At 39.5% G+C, this 16,229-nt stretch overlaps 3 protein-coding genes and 1 non-coding gene across 5 annotated transcripts; all 4 read left to right on the top strand.

The window, feature by feature from the left end:
- Positions 1–241: 241 nt before the first annotated feature.
- On the top strand, positions 242–322 carry TRNAL-AAG. Its single transcript has one exon. It is a non-coding gene; the product is annotated as a tRNA-Leu (tRNA).
- Positions 323–967: 645 nt separating this feature from the next.
- On the top strand, positions 968–1,850 carry LOC111211209. Its single transcript, XM_022712163.2, has one exon. The coding sequence runs from the start codon at positions 1,049–1,051 to the stop codon at positions 1,379–1,381; it is 333 nt and encodes a 110-aa protein (XP_022567884.2). The 5' UTR covers positions 968–1,048; the 3' UTR covers positions 1,382–1,850.
- A 540-nt stretch (positions 1,851–2,390) lies between these two features.
- Positions 2,391–3,472, top strand: LOC106372550 (RNA-binding protein PNO1). Its single transcript, XM_013812785.3, has 2 exons — positions 2,391–2,556; positions 2,656–3,472. The coding sequence occupies exon 2, from the start codon at positions 2,666–2,668 to the stop codon at positions 3,311–3,313; it is 648 nt and encodes a 215-aa protein (XP_013668239.1). The 5' UTR covers positions 2,391–2,556; positions 2,656–2,665; the 3' UTR covers positions 3,314–3,472.
- Positions 3,473–7,381: 3,909 nt separating this feature from the next.
- On the top strand, positions 7,382–13,072 carry LOC106372548 (enhancer of mRNA-decapping protein 4). Of its 2 annotated transcripts, XM_013812779.2 has the most exons (13): positions 7,382–7,527; positions 7,623–8,284; positions 8,368–8,417; positions 8,503–8,659; positions 8,756–8,974; positions 9,280–9,408; positions 9,550–10,980; positions 11,208–11,567; positions 11,656–11,775; positions 11,906–12,076; positions 12,160–12,309; positions 12,395–12,520; positions 12,597–13,072. In XM_013812779.2, exons 2-13 carry the CDS (start codon positions 7,652–7,654, stop codon positions 12,894–12,896), a joined length of 3,846 nt encoding a protein of 1,281 aa, XP_013668233.1. In that variant the 5' UTR covers positions 7,382–7,527; positions 7,623–7,651; the 3' UTR covers positions 12,897–13,072. The 2 variants fall into 2 exon arrangements, with proteins under 2 accessions (XP_013668233.1, XP_013668235.1); XM_013812781.3 differs by lacking the exon at positions 7,382–7,527 and having other exon boundaries at positions 7,555–8,284.
- Positions 13,073–16,229: the final 3,157 nt, after the last annotated feature.

Genomic DNA, 16,229 nt, shown 5'->3' with positions numbered 1-16,229 from the left:
TGTTGGTAATGGTATATTCCCATGAATTCAACTGCAAGGCCGGGAAAGCTAATGGCTGATTTTGAAGGGATAAGCTGTATATGGCACTGGCTACTGGCTAGACTCTGCACACATGGAAAGAGTGTTAAAATGTATAGTTTAAGCCGCAATGACAGAGAGAGGAGGCAGAAATTTGAGTATTTTATATGGTGACATCTCTCTTTAGGTATTTAAATATAGAGACAAATGCATTGCCAACAAAGTTGATATGGCCGAGTTGGTCTAAGGCGCCAGATTAAGGTTCTGGTCCGAAAGGGCGTGGGTTCAAATCCCACTGTCAACATTAGTTTTTATTTCCTTGATCGTGTATACACGTGTGTGCTTATTCTGAGTTTTGTTTTGCCAGATTATTGGATTTAATGTTGTTATTTTTTTACTGAAGCCGAGTTCAATAAGCAATTTCGTGTACCGTTTCAGTTTGCGTAGGTTCTAGCTACATTTTTGAAAGTATACCATAATTGTTGTGGCTTGAAAAGGATTTAAAATCAACTTTATGTTTCGTATATACCAACCAACAATGAGGATTTTGTAATCTACAGTTTATCATCAGAGGTTTTAAGAGTTGAGCTTAAATCACAAAAGTATCATCGTCTAAATACAGGACATTTAAACGATAAATATTTTTGTCAAACTACAGAGTAACAATCGATTGTGACTTGTATGTTATAACAAATCTCATTACTAGAAAATCCCAAATTAGTTCCACTTTACCAGCATGGGGCGAGTTCGCATTTTTCCTTTTTGTTAAGAAAACAGTTATTATTTGGCTACACCCCTAACAAGAGGCAAACATATATTTACGGCAAAGAAAACGCTATCTCGAATATTCATAAACGCAAAATAAATGGTATATAGAAAACTCACTATATTTAGATATATTAAATTTACATCAGCGTACCTTTTTTGTAAGCTTTTTTATTAGTTTCATAAATTCCATTGTGGACTATTTTTAGAGGTTTCTCTATTTGTAAGAAGGTAGAGAGAGAAACAAAGAGGAAAGTAAAAATAAATGGAAGGGAAAGAGAAAGAGAAAGAAGAAGCGAAGAGGACAATGATCATGAAGATCAACAAACTCAAGGAGACACCTCAAGAGATAAGCCAAGAAGACGCTAAAAGACAAGAAGCTTACAACATGTCTCCACGTGTACGTGGTGGTAGTGGCTCTGCGGGTATGGGAAAGTCATCGAGCGTGAGGCTAAACTGTTTATGCGCACCAACAACACACCCTGGCTCCTTCAGGTGCCGTTACCACCGTCGCAACTCTGCACTCGGAATGTCACGTGGCATATCTGTTCCCTCTAACCTTTCCATGTTGGGAGGAGGAGGCTCTCCTAAATCCTAAAGTCGTCGTCTCATGATTTAATAAGCTATATAATGTGTTTTTTTTTTTTTCTCAATTCAAAACCTCTCCAATGTGTTTGTGTGTATATAGAACGTGAGACAAGGTGTGGTTTTCTTTTCTTTATGTTCTTGTTTGTAAAGGATTTCTTTAAAATACCAAAATGCATAACAAGTAGAGGTACCTCTGGGCAATGCAAACACTCTTGTGTTAAATTTACATAACGTTGAGGTCAAACAAAAGAAGACAAGTTTTCTCCTACGGACGTGGTTCCGTTTTGTAATCGGGTAAATTTTTTTCATATCATGCCGTTTTAAACTATGAGTAGGGTTTGCTAATAGCATGTTTAATGGAGGTTCTTAGGGTGGAGTTCTTAACGGAATATAAGAACCCGTCTCTTAACTTTTAACTAAAACAAACTATGAACCGGTTCTTAAATATCTTAGTTTTAAAAACCGGTTCTTAAATATTTAAGAACCGGTTCTTAGTTTTTTTAGTTAAAAGTTAAGAGACGGGTTCTTATATTTCGTTAAGAACTCCACCCTATAAACTTCCTAATAATCATGCTCTAAGAACCCTCATTAAACATGCTCTAAGTATTGAGTTAATTATTCATGTAATATATAACTATTTTAAGTACTCAATAATTATCTTAGTATGCTCTGAATACATAATAGAAATTAAGATCGGATAAGGTACATGTTGTTTTCGGGGATTCTAAATTTTCGGATGTCTCGATTCGGTTAAAATCCATAATCCAAAATACCGCAAAACAATATCCGTTCACTATATATTGGATTCGGATCGGTATGAATTCATTTTTATGATCTGAGTCAAATTTGGTTCGGATTTTCGAATAGGGATTAATTGCCCAGGTTTGCCTAATCAAACCTATTTAATTAACACACATTTTTGCTTTAGAAAAGAATAATTACACAACCTTATGAAACAATAAGGCCTTTATTGGGCCAACTTTTGAAATAATCTCATAATGTGATTCATAAACCCAGTAAGTAATTATAAAATGGCGACGCCTTGTCCTGCGACAACAGCTAAACCCTAGAGCTTAAAAACCTTCAAGCAGCCAGAGAATCCTTTCCTCCTCCACCCTAGCAGCAGCAGCCTCTCTCTCTCTCTCGTTGCCTTCTTCCACCACCAGCTCTCAATCAAAGAGTTAGGTATGTATTCTAATCTTGAATTGCTAGCTCCTGTACTTACTAGAATCCTTGTTAGATTGAGATGTAACCTGAGTTTTGAGATCCATCTTTGCTTTATAGGTTAATAATAATGGCAGAGACTACACAGATGGAGGTCGAGGTCCCGACAGAAGCTGCTTCCCCCTTACCGGCAAAACCAATCTTCAAGCCTCTGAAAGCTCACGAGATGTCCGACGGCAAAGTCCAGTTCAGAAAAATCCCCGTGCCGCCGAACCGTTACACACCCCTCAAGAAAGCGTGGCTAGACATCTACACGCCCGTCTACGACCAGATGAAAGTCGACATAAGGATGAACCTCAAGTCCCGCAAAGTCGAGCTCAAGACCCGTGCCGACACCCCTGACGTCAGCAACCTCCAGAAGTCCGCTGACTTCGTCCACGCCTTCATGCTAGGTTTCGATATCCCCGACGCGGTCGCGCTTCTGAGGATGGACGAGCTGTACGTGGAGTCGTTTGAGATTAAGGACGTGAAGACTTTGAAAGGGGAGCATTTGTCGAGGGCCATTGGGAGGTTGTCGGGAAAAGGAGGGAAGACGAAGTTTGCGATTGAGAACTCGACGAAGACGAGGATTGTGATTGCGGATACGAGGATTCATATCTTGGGGGCGTTTACTAATATTAAGGTTGCGAGGAGTTCTCTTTGCAGTCTTATTATGGGTTCTCCTGCGGGCAAGGTTTACTCCAAGCTTCGGAATGTTAGTGCTAGATTAGCTGACTAGTGTTTCTGCAATAATCTTGTTTTTTGGGAATATGTTTGCTTGAGTTTTGTTCGAGTTTATTTATTTGTATTGCTTCGAAAATACACATGTTTCTTGAGTTGTCTAAACATCTGTTTACCAATTTTCAGACATAATTAAAGGTTCTGTTCCGAAAAAGAATGCTCTGTGTCTAAGTTATCGTTCCTAGTATTATATTCAAATTTTAACAAAAGACCAAAACTTGCAACTTTAGACCATGGTTTTAGAGAAAAGTGTAGAGAAGATAGTCCACATCAAAGCATAACCAAAGTCTTGCTTTGCGGCATTTTGGCAAATCCAATACAGTATCTAGTTGTACGTATAAAGCTTTTTATCTGCTAACTCGCCAGCATAAACAGAATGACCTGATGACATTGTAACGCAGTTTACACCTTTCCTATGTTCTGCTAAAATACAAAGAAAAATGAAAGAGTCTCTTTAAACACACAATTTGTTGGCGTTTTGGTATATGGGGACAATTTTAAGTTCAATCCTCAGCCGCCAAAGAGAAACCTTGTACACTGCTTCCCGAGAGAACCCCTAAACTCCACAAGCTTTGCCATCTTGGCTTCAAATTCAGGTTGATTAAACAAAGACTCTAAAAGGTGTAAAACGAAGTGAGACTAAAACTTGAAACTCGGATTCTCACCTCTAACGTGTGTTTTCCTTGAAGGTTGCCTTGCTGGGCTTGCAACGGCGTTATTCTACTTCTCTGTAAACACACAAGGAACTTACAAGACCAAAACAATTTGATCATAATAACTTATTTCCATCTACAGTTCATCAGAACCAATGATAATGGGACAAAATGTAAAATATTCTCACTTACCTCAACTTCGAGCAAGGCCTTAACATTCTCAACCTATGATCAAAATTTACTGGAAACGTAGTTAAGGGCATCTGCATTGGCATATCTTAAGCCCACTTCTTAACATATATCGATCCAAATAAAAATGAAAAACCCAAGATATTTGTAAAACACTTCTAACTTTAGAAGTTTTTTTGGGCCGTCCTTCAGGACATCTGTCTCAACTTTAGTGGCTGTAGGGTTTGAGTGAGCAAACCCGTCCGTGTCTTTCTCTCTCTCTTGTCGAAAAAAGTTGTCTTCTCTCGATCTCTCTCGATGTCCTCTTGATATCTCTCTCGATCTCCAGAGATATCTCTCTCGATCTCCTCTTGATTCTTCTGTTGATCTCTCAGCATCTCTCTCAATCGTCTCTCGATCTCTCTCCATCGTCTCTCGATCTCTCTCAATCGTCTCTCAATCTCTCTCAATCGTGACTCGATCTCTCTCAATCGCGACTCTTGATTCTTCTATCGATCTCCTCTCCTCCAGAGCCACCACTGAAAAGGCTGTCAATTGCGAGTTGTCGGATCAAAATCCTGTCCTCTTTCCACCGTTCGATCTCTGCCGCTTCAAATCGAAATCACCATCTCCTCTGCCGGTTCAAATATATGAATTGTACACTAAAGCTGACATGAATCCACACCCTACCACTACTCATCTCAACTTCTAGTGAATACAAGAGATCACACAAATTCATCCCGTGACCTTTATAAATCCCGTGAATCCACCCACCACTTCCATATACAAAAATCAGTCACTATAAATATGAGAATGGTTCGATCATTACCATTACCACAACTCATCTCAACTTCTTCTACTCAAACTCCATTCAAGAATTTTTTTTTTCTAAAGATGGCATCTTCATCTCATTACCATTACCACATAAATAATGATGATGATGATGTATTTGAATCTGTCTTTGACGATTTTTTAGAAATTCCAGATACTATTCCAAAACCGAATGAGAAAAAAAAACGTATTTTTATCGAGAGAAACCGGGAAGAAACATGATTTGATCGAACATATATGGGAGAAGTTTGGATGATCAATTTAAAATCTCATGTTTAAGTTTCTATCTAATAAATAAAAATTATGCTTTTATGTTTTTGTAATTTTTTTATTTCACTTTCCTAATATTTGTTTCCAACTTTGTAATTTTTTTTCAAACTTTGTAATGCTTTTATGTTTAATGTTATATTATAAATTCATTTCTATCCATTTTCAAAAAAAAAAAAAATTTTATATTGCTAAGAACTTCTAAAACGGTTCTACCAATAATCAACACTTTTAAACATGTATCTTACCAAAAACTCTTAATCTACTTATATATTAAACTAATGCTAAAATATGAATAAGAAGAACTACCAATGCAGATGCCCTAAGTAAACAGCTTCGTGGATCCTTAGTTCGAGAAGTACTACATTGGTAATTTAAGAGTGATGATTTGTACACCGGCAGTCATGAAAATGAAAGTGATTCTCATCTCGTTCCAGGGGCGAAGCTAGACCATTTAATTCATGGGTGCATCTTTGGTAATAAAAATAAAAAGTGCATATAAAAGGGATCAAACGTGGAAATGTATGGGCGCACAAACTACATTTTACCACATTAACTGACAAATTTTTGATGTTTCTACATAAAAAAAAATTGGAATTTTAAAATAATTGTGGGTGCACTTGCCCCTACATCCTACAGCCTCGCTTCGCCACTGTTTCGTTCAGTTTTAGCTTCTCCTCTTGGTTGGTATCTCTGTCGCTTCTCAAATTGGCTTTCCTTTTCTTTTCTTGCTTGTTATAATAATCAAGTTTATAAACCTGCTGTTTCAGCTAGAGGCCAACGAGTTTGGTAGTTCAATACTTCCTGAAAACACGAAACTACCCCTGTATTGTTTTAATTTCGCTTACTAAATCAATTTATTCCGTATGTCCGTATTAATTACTCCCCTGATTAACAGGTTATTAGGTCAGCAGGGTACAATTTCTGATAGAAGATTTATTGTAGATAAATATTAGAATTAGTATTGTTATATTTGTTCTCTTATATTGGATTTTATTCTAATAGGATTATGCTTAGGCATATATTTTTGGGGTTATCTGAATTAAAGATGCTCTTTGCTCAAAAAAGCTGCAAACGGCATTTAAATTGACAAAATATTGAAAGTAACAATCATAAGGTCAAAAAGAAACTAAATCTGATGATTAAACGAAACATTATAATGCACAGTCAATGTGAGGTATATTGGAGAAAATTAAAATACAAAAAAAAAAAAACAAAACCTAAGAATCGATATATATCCAAATTCGAATTCCAAAAGCAAGAATTGATCATATCAGATGACACAGCTAGTTATTGCCGGGGAAACCGTAACCGCGACGTCCACCTCCGCCGCAGCCGGATCTCTGATCGCATTCGAGATGGACGGACTGTTGGATCTTGTGGAAACCATCCTTGAAAACTCCGAATCCGAATAGGAACCCGATCGCGATCACCACCAGAATCAAACACGTGCACAGCATGCATATCCTTCCACAACACATCCTCCTCCTCCGCTTTGATTGAATTTTGTCGCCGGAGATTCCGAGATTCTCGTGAGGTTGAACAGCTCTTAAGAGAATTTGTTTGTTGGCGAGAAACTTGGGAGAGAGGATATATTTAGTGGGAGAGATAGAGATTAGCGAGTGGACGTTACTTTCTATTTATTGCTTTTTGAAGCTAATCAAAATCCTCTAATAAAAAATTCCTCTAGATAAGCAAGCTCTGTTTACTCTTTTACTTCATTGGGCCAAGCGTTTAGGCCCACTAATGATTATGAGATTATATCAGGCCGAACGTAAAGTTAATATAACTTTATAATCCTAATCTTTAAAGCCATAAAACTTTACTTGCTACTTTTCATACTTTGTAAAAGGATATTGACCTTTTTTTTAAAGTTCTTTTGCTTTGTTTTTTAACAAATCTACAAATCCTATAAAGAGATTTGAACTTCGAGCAAGAAGATTTACAACAATTTTTTCTCCTAAATGTGGTTGATTCATCTATCTCTGGTTTATCATGGTGATAGATTGATGAAGAAGCTAATCGTTGTTGGATGAAAATTTCTGAGAATGATTTGGGCTTTTATTGAAACAAGGCCCAAACCTAAATTTTGCATTTGATAATTACGGAACGCATCCTCATATTTTTACTAAATACATGAACATCACCTGTAACTTTTGTGTCCACCTAATGCAATATATTTCAATTTTCACTGTGAAAAAAGAAAGAAAAAAAAAAAACGCCTCCAGAAAAAGTTTTGGAGCTGTTCTCACTTTCAAGTCGCTCACCGTCTCTTTTCGCGTTCTCCTCACATGTAATTTCCTGTTTCTTATTTAGATCCGCTGAGTCTACTCTTTTTTTTTTTTTTTTGTGTGGAATCTCTGTATTAATCGATTTCGTAAACCCTAGATTCGGCGATCTTGAATCTGCCCTAATCCATGGCGTCTTCACCTGGTAACACTAACCCTAACAATCCTCCGCCGTTCGATCTCGGTACTCTCTTCAAACCTTCGTCGAGCCCTTTCCCCACGCCGCCGGCGTCTTACCCTCCCCCCGCGGGTCCGTTTCTTCACAACGAGGCTGTGACTTCGTCGTCGTCTTCACCTGCGGCTAACTTGCACCAACAACAAAGAACTCTATCGTACCCGACGCCGCCTGTGAATCTCCAATCGCCGCGTGCTAACCACAACCCCGGAACGCACCTTCTCGCTCTCCTCAATAACAGCAACGGCGCCGTGGCGGCAAATCAAGAGCCGCCGTCGTCGCATCATCAGGAAATCGCTCGTTCGTTCCCTTCGGGTCCTATTCGCGTGCCGAGCTGTAAGTTTCCGATGGGGAGGCGGTTGAGCGGGGAACACGCTGTGTACGATGTCGACGTGAGGCTACACGGCGAGATTCAGCCTCAGCTTGAGGTGACTCCGATTACTAAATACGGGTCGGATCCTCAGCTCGTAGTGGGTCGCCAGATCGCAGTCAGTAAGGTGTACATATGCTATGGATTAAAAGGAGGAAGCATTCGTGTCCTCAATATTAACACCGCGTTGAGGGCTTTATTTCGAGGCCATTCTCAGGTTAGTTGAAGTATCCCATATGCTCTTCGTTACTTATTTGAAGTATCAATATGGTTAACACGTGTTTGTATTTGTTCGTACAGAGAGTGACAGACATGGCTTTCTTTGCTCAGGATGTTCATCTCTTGGCTAGGTAGTCTTCTTTTTCGTTATGCTACCTTTTTTTTTTTAATTTCTCCTTAGGACCTTACCGTTTCATTTCTATTTCTCCAAAACAGCGTAAGCTTAGATGGAAAGGTATTCGTGTGGAAAATATCTGAAGGGTCTGAGGGAGATGATGACCCCCAGATAACTGGAAAGATTGTTCTTGCTCTTCAGATACTTGGTGAGGAAGACACCAAACACCCACGTGTTTGTTGGCACTCCCACAAACAGGTTTGGAAAAAACATTTCACAAGTTGCATTGCATATGTTTCTTGCCTTTTTAATGTACTTTAGTATTTATTGTGTCTAAAATCATATTTTTTTCAGGAAATTTTGGTGGTTTCAATTGGTAAACACGTCCTCCTAATTGATACTTCCAAAGTTGGCAGAGGTGAAGTATTCTCGTCTGAGTCTCCGATTCAGTGCCACCTTGATAAATTGGTTGACGGTGTAAAGATTGTCGGCAAGCACGATGGAGAGGTCACAGATTTATCTATATGCCAATGGATGACCACACGACTCGTTTCTTCGTCTGTTGATGGCACGGTTTGTATTTATCTTTATCATTTTGCTTCACTCGAGTCTTCCTGTTTTCATCATCTATTTATATCTTTATAAAGAAATTATTCTCAAAAACTCTAGTTTAAGCTGATTACGTTACTTACTGGGTGGAATGGTGAAGTTACTTAGTTGGAACCACCGTCAGCCTGTTTAGCTTTGTTTTGCTAGCTAGTTTAGTTTCATCCAGCCTTGCACGGTGTATAGTCTCTTTTCAACCTGGTCATATTGGTGCAATAGCTAGTGTTTTTGTCTGCGTGTGAGTCTTATTCCTTCCCTCGTAATACCAACAGGTTAAGATATGGAAAGATTTTATGGCACAACCAGTTGCAGTTCTGAGACCTCATGATGGCTATCCTGTCAATTCATCAACATTTGTGACATCCCCTGAGAGACCTGATCACATCATACTCATCACTGGGGTAATTCGTTTGAATCAGCATTTCCATCTTTTCTGAGCCTTATCTAATGCTAAATGTCCTCTGCGGTGTTGGCTTGCAGTTATACTGTAGCTTATCTTTCTGCTTAGCTGTTAACTCTGTCTGTGTTGCCAATGTTTGCAGGGACCTCTAAATCGAGAGATGAAGATTTGGGTTCCAGCTGGGGAAGAAGGATGGCTCCTATCAGCTGAGTCTGAGTCATGGAATTGTACTCAGAAACTTGATTTGAAAAGTTCAACTGAGCCACGAGCGGAGATGGCGTTTTTCAACCAAATCACAGCGTTGTCTGAAGCAGGCCTGCTCTTGCTTGCAAATGCGAAAAGGAACGCCATATATGCCGTGCATTTGGACTATGGCTCATCTCCAGCTGATACAAGGATGGACTTCTTGTCTGAGTTTACAGTCACTATGCCGATATTAAGTTTTATAGGTACACATGATCCTTCAGAAGAACCCATTGTTAAGGTTTATTGTGTTCAGACTCAAGCAATCCAGCAGTATACGTTAGATTTATGCTTGTGCTTGCCACCTTCTGGAGAAGAGAATGTGGTTTTGGAAAAGTCAGATTCTAGTGTTTCGCGGGAGGCAAATCTTGTTGATGGCATGTCAGAACCATCTGGACTGAAGCCTACAGAATTCCCTTCAGTTGATTCAGTTCCTAAACCATCTATACTTGTGAATAGATCGCAGGGTTCTGCATCAGGGGATACCACAGCTCCAGCGATTGTTCCATCCAACAGTGAGCCTAGAACTTCTGGGCTGCTATCTGATACCAATGGTGGAGGGTCTGCGTATGCTACTGCAGCCCAGCTGCCTCTAAGTCCCAGACTATCAAGTAAGCTTTCTGGCTATCAGACTCCTGTAGAAGCTTTTGAGCAAGTAGAATCTCGTTATGAGCTCAGTGGCAAAGCACCTTCTGCTGATTATGGTGTTGATAAGCACACCTTTGAGGAAAGCTCAAGTAGCGAGGAGAAGAATATAACACCTGATGACGATGAGTCTGGGATCCGAAGCTCACCATCTTTTTTCAAGCACCCTACTCATCTTGTAAAACCTTCAGAGTTCTCTATGGGCGTTTCGTCTGCTGAAACCCCCGTTGCCACTGAAGACAAGAGTGATAGAGTTAATAACGATGCAAGTGGCACAGAAATTGAGGCGAGTGAAGTTGGTGAAGTCAATTATCATGAAGAAACTATGAATGGCACTTCAGAGAGTAGAGAAAAAATCTTCTACTCACAGGCTTTGAATCTCAGCACTGAGATGGCAAGAGACTGTTATCCTAATACAGATGAAACTAAGGCTTATGAACAGTCTGTACAAGCTGACGATAGTCTTGAGTCAAGAGATGTCTCTGCAAAGATTCCTGAGTTGGTTTCATCTAGTGGGCTTCCACAGTTGGCAGCAACAAATAGCAAAGGGAAGAAGCAGAAGGCCAAAAGTTCTCAGAATCCCAATTCGTCAGCTGACTCCTACAATGAGAAAAGTCAGAGCTTAAGTCATCCCTTGACAGATTCACTTCCTCAGTTCTTGGCCATGCAAGAGACAATGAATCAGGTGAAATATTGATTTTGAAACTAATAAGTATCCAGTTCCTTACAATATCTGCTTTTCTCCTGTTGCATCATTTTACCCACACGCTATTGAACTTGTTGTGACCGTGACTTAGCGTATTACAGGTCCTCTTATGCATAACTGGCATTTATTGATAATAGTTTCTTCATAAGACGTACGTGGGTAATTTGTTAAATATTTGTTGACTTGGAACATTATTTCCCTTGCAGATAATGGTTTCGCAGAAGGAGATGCAGAGACAGCTGTCAAATGCTGTCAATGGCCCTGTCACTAAAGAAGGTAAAAGACTAGAAGTGGCTATAGGGCGAATGATTGAGAGATCCAGCAAGTCAAATTCCGATGCTTTATGGGCTCGCTTACAAGAGGAGACTGTTAAAAGTGAAAAGGCAATGCGTGACCATTCACAGCAAATTGTGAATGCGACGACAAACTTCATGAGCAAGGAGTTAAATGCAATGTTTGAGAAAACGGTAAAGAAGGAAGTATCTGCAATTGCTCCGGTCATAGCACGTGCAGTAACACCGGCGATTGAAAAAACTATATCATCTGCAATCACAGAGTCCTTCCAGGTTAGAATTATACGAGAATTGGTAGAGCTGATTTCTCTTTATATTGTTGTATTGTTGATAAAGACTGCTTTTACTTTCATGTGTACAGAGAGGACTTGGTGACAAGGCAGTCAATCAGCTTGACAGATCTGTTAATTCAAAGATTGAGGCAACCATACCTAGGCATATTCAAACGCAATTTCAGACCTCTGCCATCCCAGTTCTCCAGGTAAATTGGAGTTCACCTTGTATTAAAATCTAAAATACTTGTAGACGTATGCAAGTGTTAACTGCATCATAGCTTGGCCTTGGCGAAAACAGAGCTGAACTCTTATATCTAACCATGTATAAAATTTCAGGAAGCTCTTAAATCGGGTCTGGAGGCCTCACTCATACCATCCTTTGAGAGGTTATGCAAGACCATGTTAGAGCAAGTAGACACAGCCTTGGAGAAAGGAATTGCCGAGCACACAAACGCAGCACAACAACGGTTTGAAGCTGGACACTCTCAGCTTGCTCATACTTTAAAGGTATGGTGGCATCTTTTTCCCAACCAGTATTATTCGAGTCATGTAATTCCTCTTGCTAAAGAAAGTTGTTGCGCGATTTACAGGAGACCATTACTTCTACATCGTCAGTTACTCAAGCCTTAAGTCGTGAATTAGCCGAGAGCCAAAGGAATCGCTCAGGCGTCTTAACTGGTGGGTCAGATCCCTCGGTTACTCAAGTTAGTAAGGGACCAGTAGCTACTCTTCTTGAAAAGGTTTGCACATCTCAAATTGATGTCTGTCTGTTTCCGAGTTTTCTCCAAGTATCTATGCATACAATCACAATTGATGTCATTTCAGGTTGAAGCACCTATGGACCCAACTGCTCAATTATCCAGGTTGGTATCTGAAGGCAAGTACGAAGAATCTTTTACCTCGGCTCTACAGAGAAGCGATGTCTCTATAGTATCATGGCTTTGCGCACAGGTAAAATTTGGTTTCTAATTTTCCTAATCTTTTAAATTTGCATAATCTTTACACAAATGTGCGTGTTGTGTAATAGGTGGATCTTCATAGACTACTGGCTATGAATCCCCTGCCGCTGAGCCAAGGCGTGCTACTGTCACTGCTGCAGCAACTAGCATGTGACATCAGCAAAGACACTTCCCGTAAGCTTGGGTGGATGACAGATGTGGTTACAGCGATTAACCCATCAGATCAGATGATTGTGGTTCATGCTCGCCGAATCTTTGAACAAGTCTACCAAATTCTGCACCACCAGCTTAATGCACCAGGCAGTGACGTCTCTGCCATCAGACTTATAATGCACGTCCTCAACTCCATGCTTATGGGCTGCAAATGATTACTCCCTCTCGTTCTATCTTCTTGTTCACAAACCATAGGATCACTAAAATCTTTCATTTTTGGTTGTCTTTTTTTTTTTTGCATTTCATTTTTTCCTTAAAATGTAGATTCTCGCTTGTTTAGACGCGTTTATACAGTGGACGTGTTGATTCTATAAAAATTCCATAAACAAAATTTCTTGGAATCAAAACCGTACATGCAAGCCAACGGAGAAGTTATTATTCTTCTATGTGCCTCCTCGTACAACTGATATACAAAAACGTGGAAAATTAGTAGACTTTTGACTTTTTGTTCTAATGAAGTGCATCACTTCTAGTTGGAATCTTTTTCTCTTATAAATTTAATGGATTAAGTAAAAAGTTTGATAAATATGTTGAAAATGGATTTTTCTGCTCTTAAAAAACTTTTATATTTTTTATTTAAAGAGTGAAAATGTATATTAGAAACATGATAGAAGAATGTCACTGGTATGAATACAATACTTTCACAAAAAATGTTGGAAAATTTATCAAATATGACTCAAAATTTGATTTTAACCCTAACACTACAAGAAAACATAATCTTAACGAGGGCGGTTTTCCTCGTTATTTCGTCGTAAAAGAGGCTTTACGACGAATTAGCGAGGAAACGCGTTTGCTCGTTACACGTGTGTCGTAACACATATTTCCTCGCTAATTCGTCGTAACTTAGCGAGGAATATATTTCGTCGTAAAGACGAAGTAGGGCGATTCGTCGTAAAGACCACGTCAATATTCCACGTAAGGACGTCGCTATAATTCCTCGTAAATACCTCGAAAATAGTTCCTCGTAACCTACACGTAAATACCTTGAAAGAGTTTCCTCGCAAAATACACGTAACAACCACGAAATGATTTCCTCGTTATTTCCTCGTAAATGGTTCCTCGTAAAATACTCGTTAAATGTTTCTCGTCATTTCCTCGTAAGGTTTCCACGCAAAGAAGTCGTACATTGGCTACGAATTTACTTTGTTTTTATTATTTTACAGAATTTAAAAATATAATTAAAAAATAATTAATATTATTTAATTTAATAATAAATTAAAATTCAAAATAAAAATAAATCAATATGAAAATATTTTATATATAAATAAGTTTTGAATTTATATAATACAACAAAAAAAAAAAAAACTAAGGGTCGTTCATCGCCCTGTAGAATTCATCATTCCTCCTCATAACATCCGCCTCGTTATGTACGTCGGATGACTCGCCTTGAATGGGATGTTGTTATCGCATGTTCCTCAACATGGACTCCCATTCCGGATTTGTGGCCGCAATAACGTCCAAGAAGCCCTCGACTCCACCCATACGAGATTTTGTCGCGGTCAACTCGTTACGCAGCTGAGCGGACTCTCTACGCAGCTCCGTGACTTCATCATCCCGTCGCTGACCATAAGACGATGTCGCTCTCGGAACATCGTTGACGGAACCAATACCCAACGTCCGTCCCTTTTTTTTAGGGACAACCTTAAAAACAAAAAATAAATATTGTAAGTAAAAATTTAAAGTTAAATTAAATGAATAATTAAAAATTAATTTTTTTGAAAATTTACCTCCTCGTAAATCTTATCCACTTCAAGTGTGGATAAGGTGACGGGTAATCCGTCGGTAGACTGCTGGGTCAGCTGAGTCTGGCGGTCTTCAACCCGAGCAACTACGTCGTTATAGATTTGCTCGGACTTGCCATCTACAAATACGCCCGCCTTGTTCTTGTGGGTCCTCTCGTAAAGTTCCATAAGAGACGGGAGATGTCCCGTCTCTTTGGCCTAAAAAACAGTTAAGAAAGTTAGAATAAATTAATATATGTATTAAAAAAATTATTTAATAAAATATTTAATTACCATTTCCAAACGGACACCGGCGTGGGGTTTTTGGCCCGTAGTGTGAAGCATCGGCTCGTTCCCGTGCTCATCGACCGTGTTACGGGAGTTAGAGCAAGCCTGGGCGATTCTAATGGAATCAGGAAGGCGCCAATAACGGATGAGGCCATCCCACACATCCGTGGTGAGCTCAGTGGGTTTGCCACGCTCATACCCCTTCACGATCCAGTCACCCTTCCAGTTGGAGACCGTGTCCAACAAGCGAACTTTCGCTTTCGCGTTAAACTTCTTCCTCACCCTCTCAGTGATCCCCAAGGCCCAATTATATTTTTGCTGTTGAAAAAAATAAATTAACAATTAGTTTTTTAGAAAGTATATATATAAATCATGAAAAAATTAAAATATATATAATTAATTAATAGAAACTTACAGCGTAAATTTTGAACCACGTCTTTCTGACGTAGTGAGGCGTCTTACTCCAGTTTGGATGTGCCATGGAGAAGTAACCCTTGATCGTGTCGGTTACGTCCGATGCAAGACATCCGTCAACCCCCCACCTGAAAAATACAAATTTAAAATATAAATTATTTTTTAATGTTATAAAAGAAATTTAAACGAATTAAAAAAAATTAATGCAACATACCACAACGTTCCGTCCGGTCGGTCTGGGTCGATGACTGGTAAACCTTCTCTGCCTGGCAGACTGAGAATGTCCTCTACAGTGTACTGCGAGTAAGGAGCACTCGGAGGCACCATCAGATCAGGATGAATATCGGCGGCCATCGGAGGTGCCATCGGAGGAGGCACAGGAGGAGGCATCGGAGGAGGCACATGAGGAGCCAATGGTGCACTAGAAGAAGTAGACCCAGAGACTCTTTGAGTGTACTGAGTCTCGGGGACAGTCTCCTGGCCCGAAGAACTGGGAGCGGAAGAAGAGGCCGGGTCTAAACGACTACCCGGCTCACCGAAGATCTCTCTGTAATGGGCAGTAAGTCTTCCTTTTCGAACCTGGGAAAAAAATGAAATTTTTAAAATTAACATCAACAATATATTTCCCAACATTATCCACCTAATAACCACTAAATAACATAAAATCCGCAAACCTATCTAAATTCCCTATACTAACCACCTAATATATCCTAAACTAACCAAATTAGAGAGGAATCAGAGAGGCTTACCATTGCTACGAAATGGAGAGGAAGTAGAGAGGAAGTAGAGAGGAAAGAAAGAGTGAGCGCTCGGGTGTATATATAAGATTACATATCGTCGCAAATTCGTCGTAAGTTTACGACGAAATAGCGAGCAGTTACAAAGGCCCGTGTTTTTTTTACGAGGAAATTGCGAGGAATCACAAAGGCCCGTGTTTTTGTTTACGAGGTATTAACGACGATTTTGCCTACGTGGAATTAACGAGGCTTGCTTTCCTATAAATATACCCACAACTCTCATTCTCAAACCACACATAAACTCCCAAATCACACACCTATCTGAAAT

The sequence above is a fragment of the Brassica napus genome, chromosome C5, assembly GCF_020379485.1.
Source record: "Brassica napus cultivar Da-Ae chromosome C5, Da-Ae, whole genome shotgun sequence".
Taxonomy (NCBI): domain Eukaryota; kingdom Viridiplantae; phylum Streptophyta; class Magnoliopsida; order Brassicales; family Brassicaceae; genus Brassica; species Brassica napus.
The sequence above is the reverse complement of the archived record's forward strand: the minus strand, read 5'-3'. Positions and strand labels throughout refer to the sequence as shown.

Coding starts and splice junctions, on each gene's coding strand:
- LOC106372550 (XM_013812785.3), top strand. CDS start 2,666: ATGGCAGAGACTACACAGATGGAGGTCGAGGTCCCGACAGAAGCTGCT.
- LOC111211209 (XM_022712163.2), top strand. CDS start 1,049: ATGGAAGGGAAAGAGAAAGAGAAAGAAGAAGCGAAGAGGACAATGATC.
- LOC106372548 (XM_013812779.2), top strand. CDS start 7,652: ATGGCGTCTTCACCTGGTAACACTAACCCTAACAATCCTCCGCCGTTC. Junction 8,418..8,502: donor GATGTTCATCTCTTGGCTAG/GTAGTCTTCTTT, acceptor TCTCCAAAACAG/CGTAAGCTTAGATGGAAAGG. Junction 8,660..8,755: donor GTTGGCACTCCCACAAACAG/GTTTGGAAAAAA, acceptor TATTTTTTTCAG/GAAATTTTGGTGGTTTCAAT.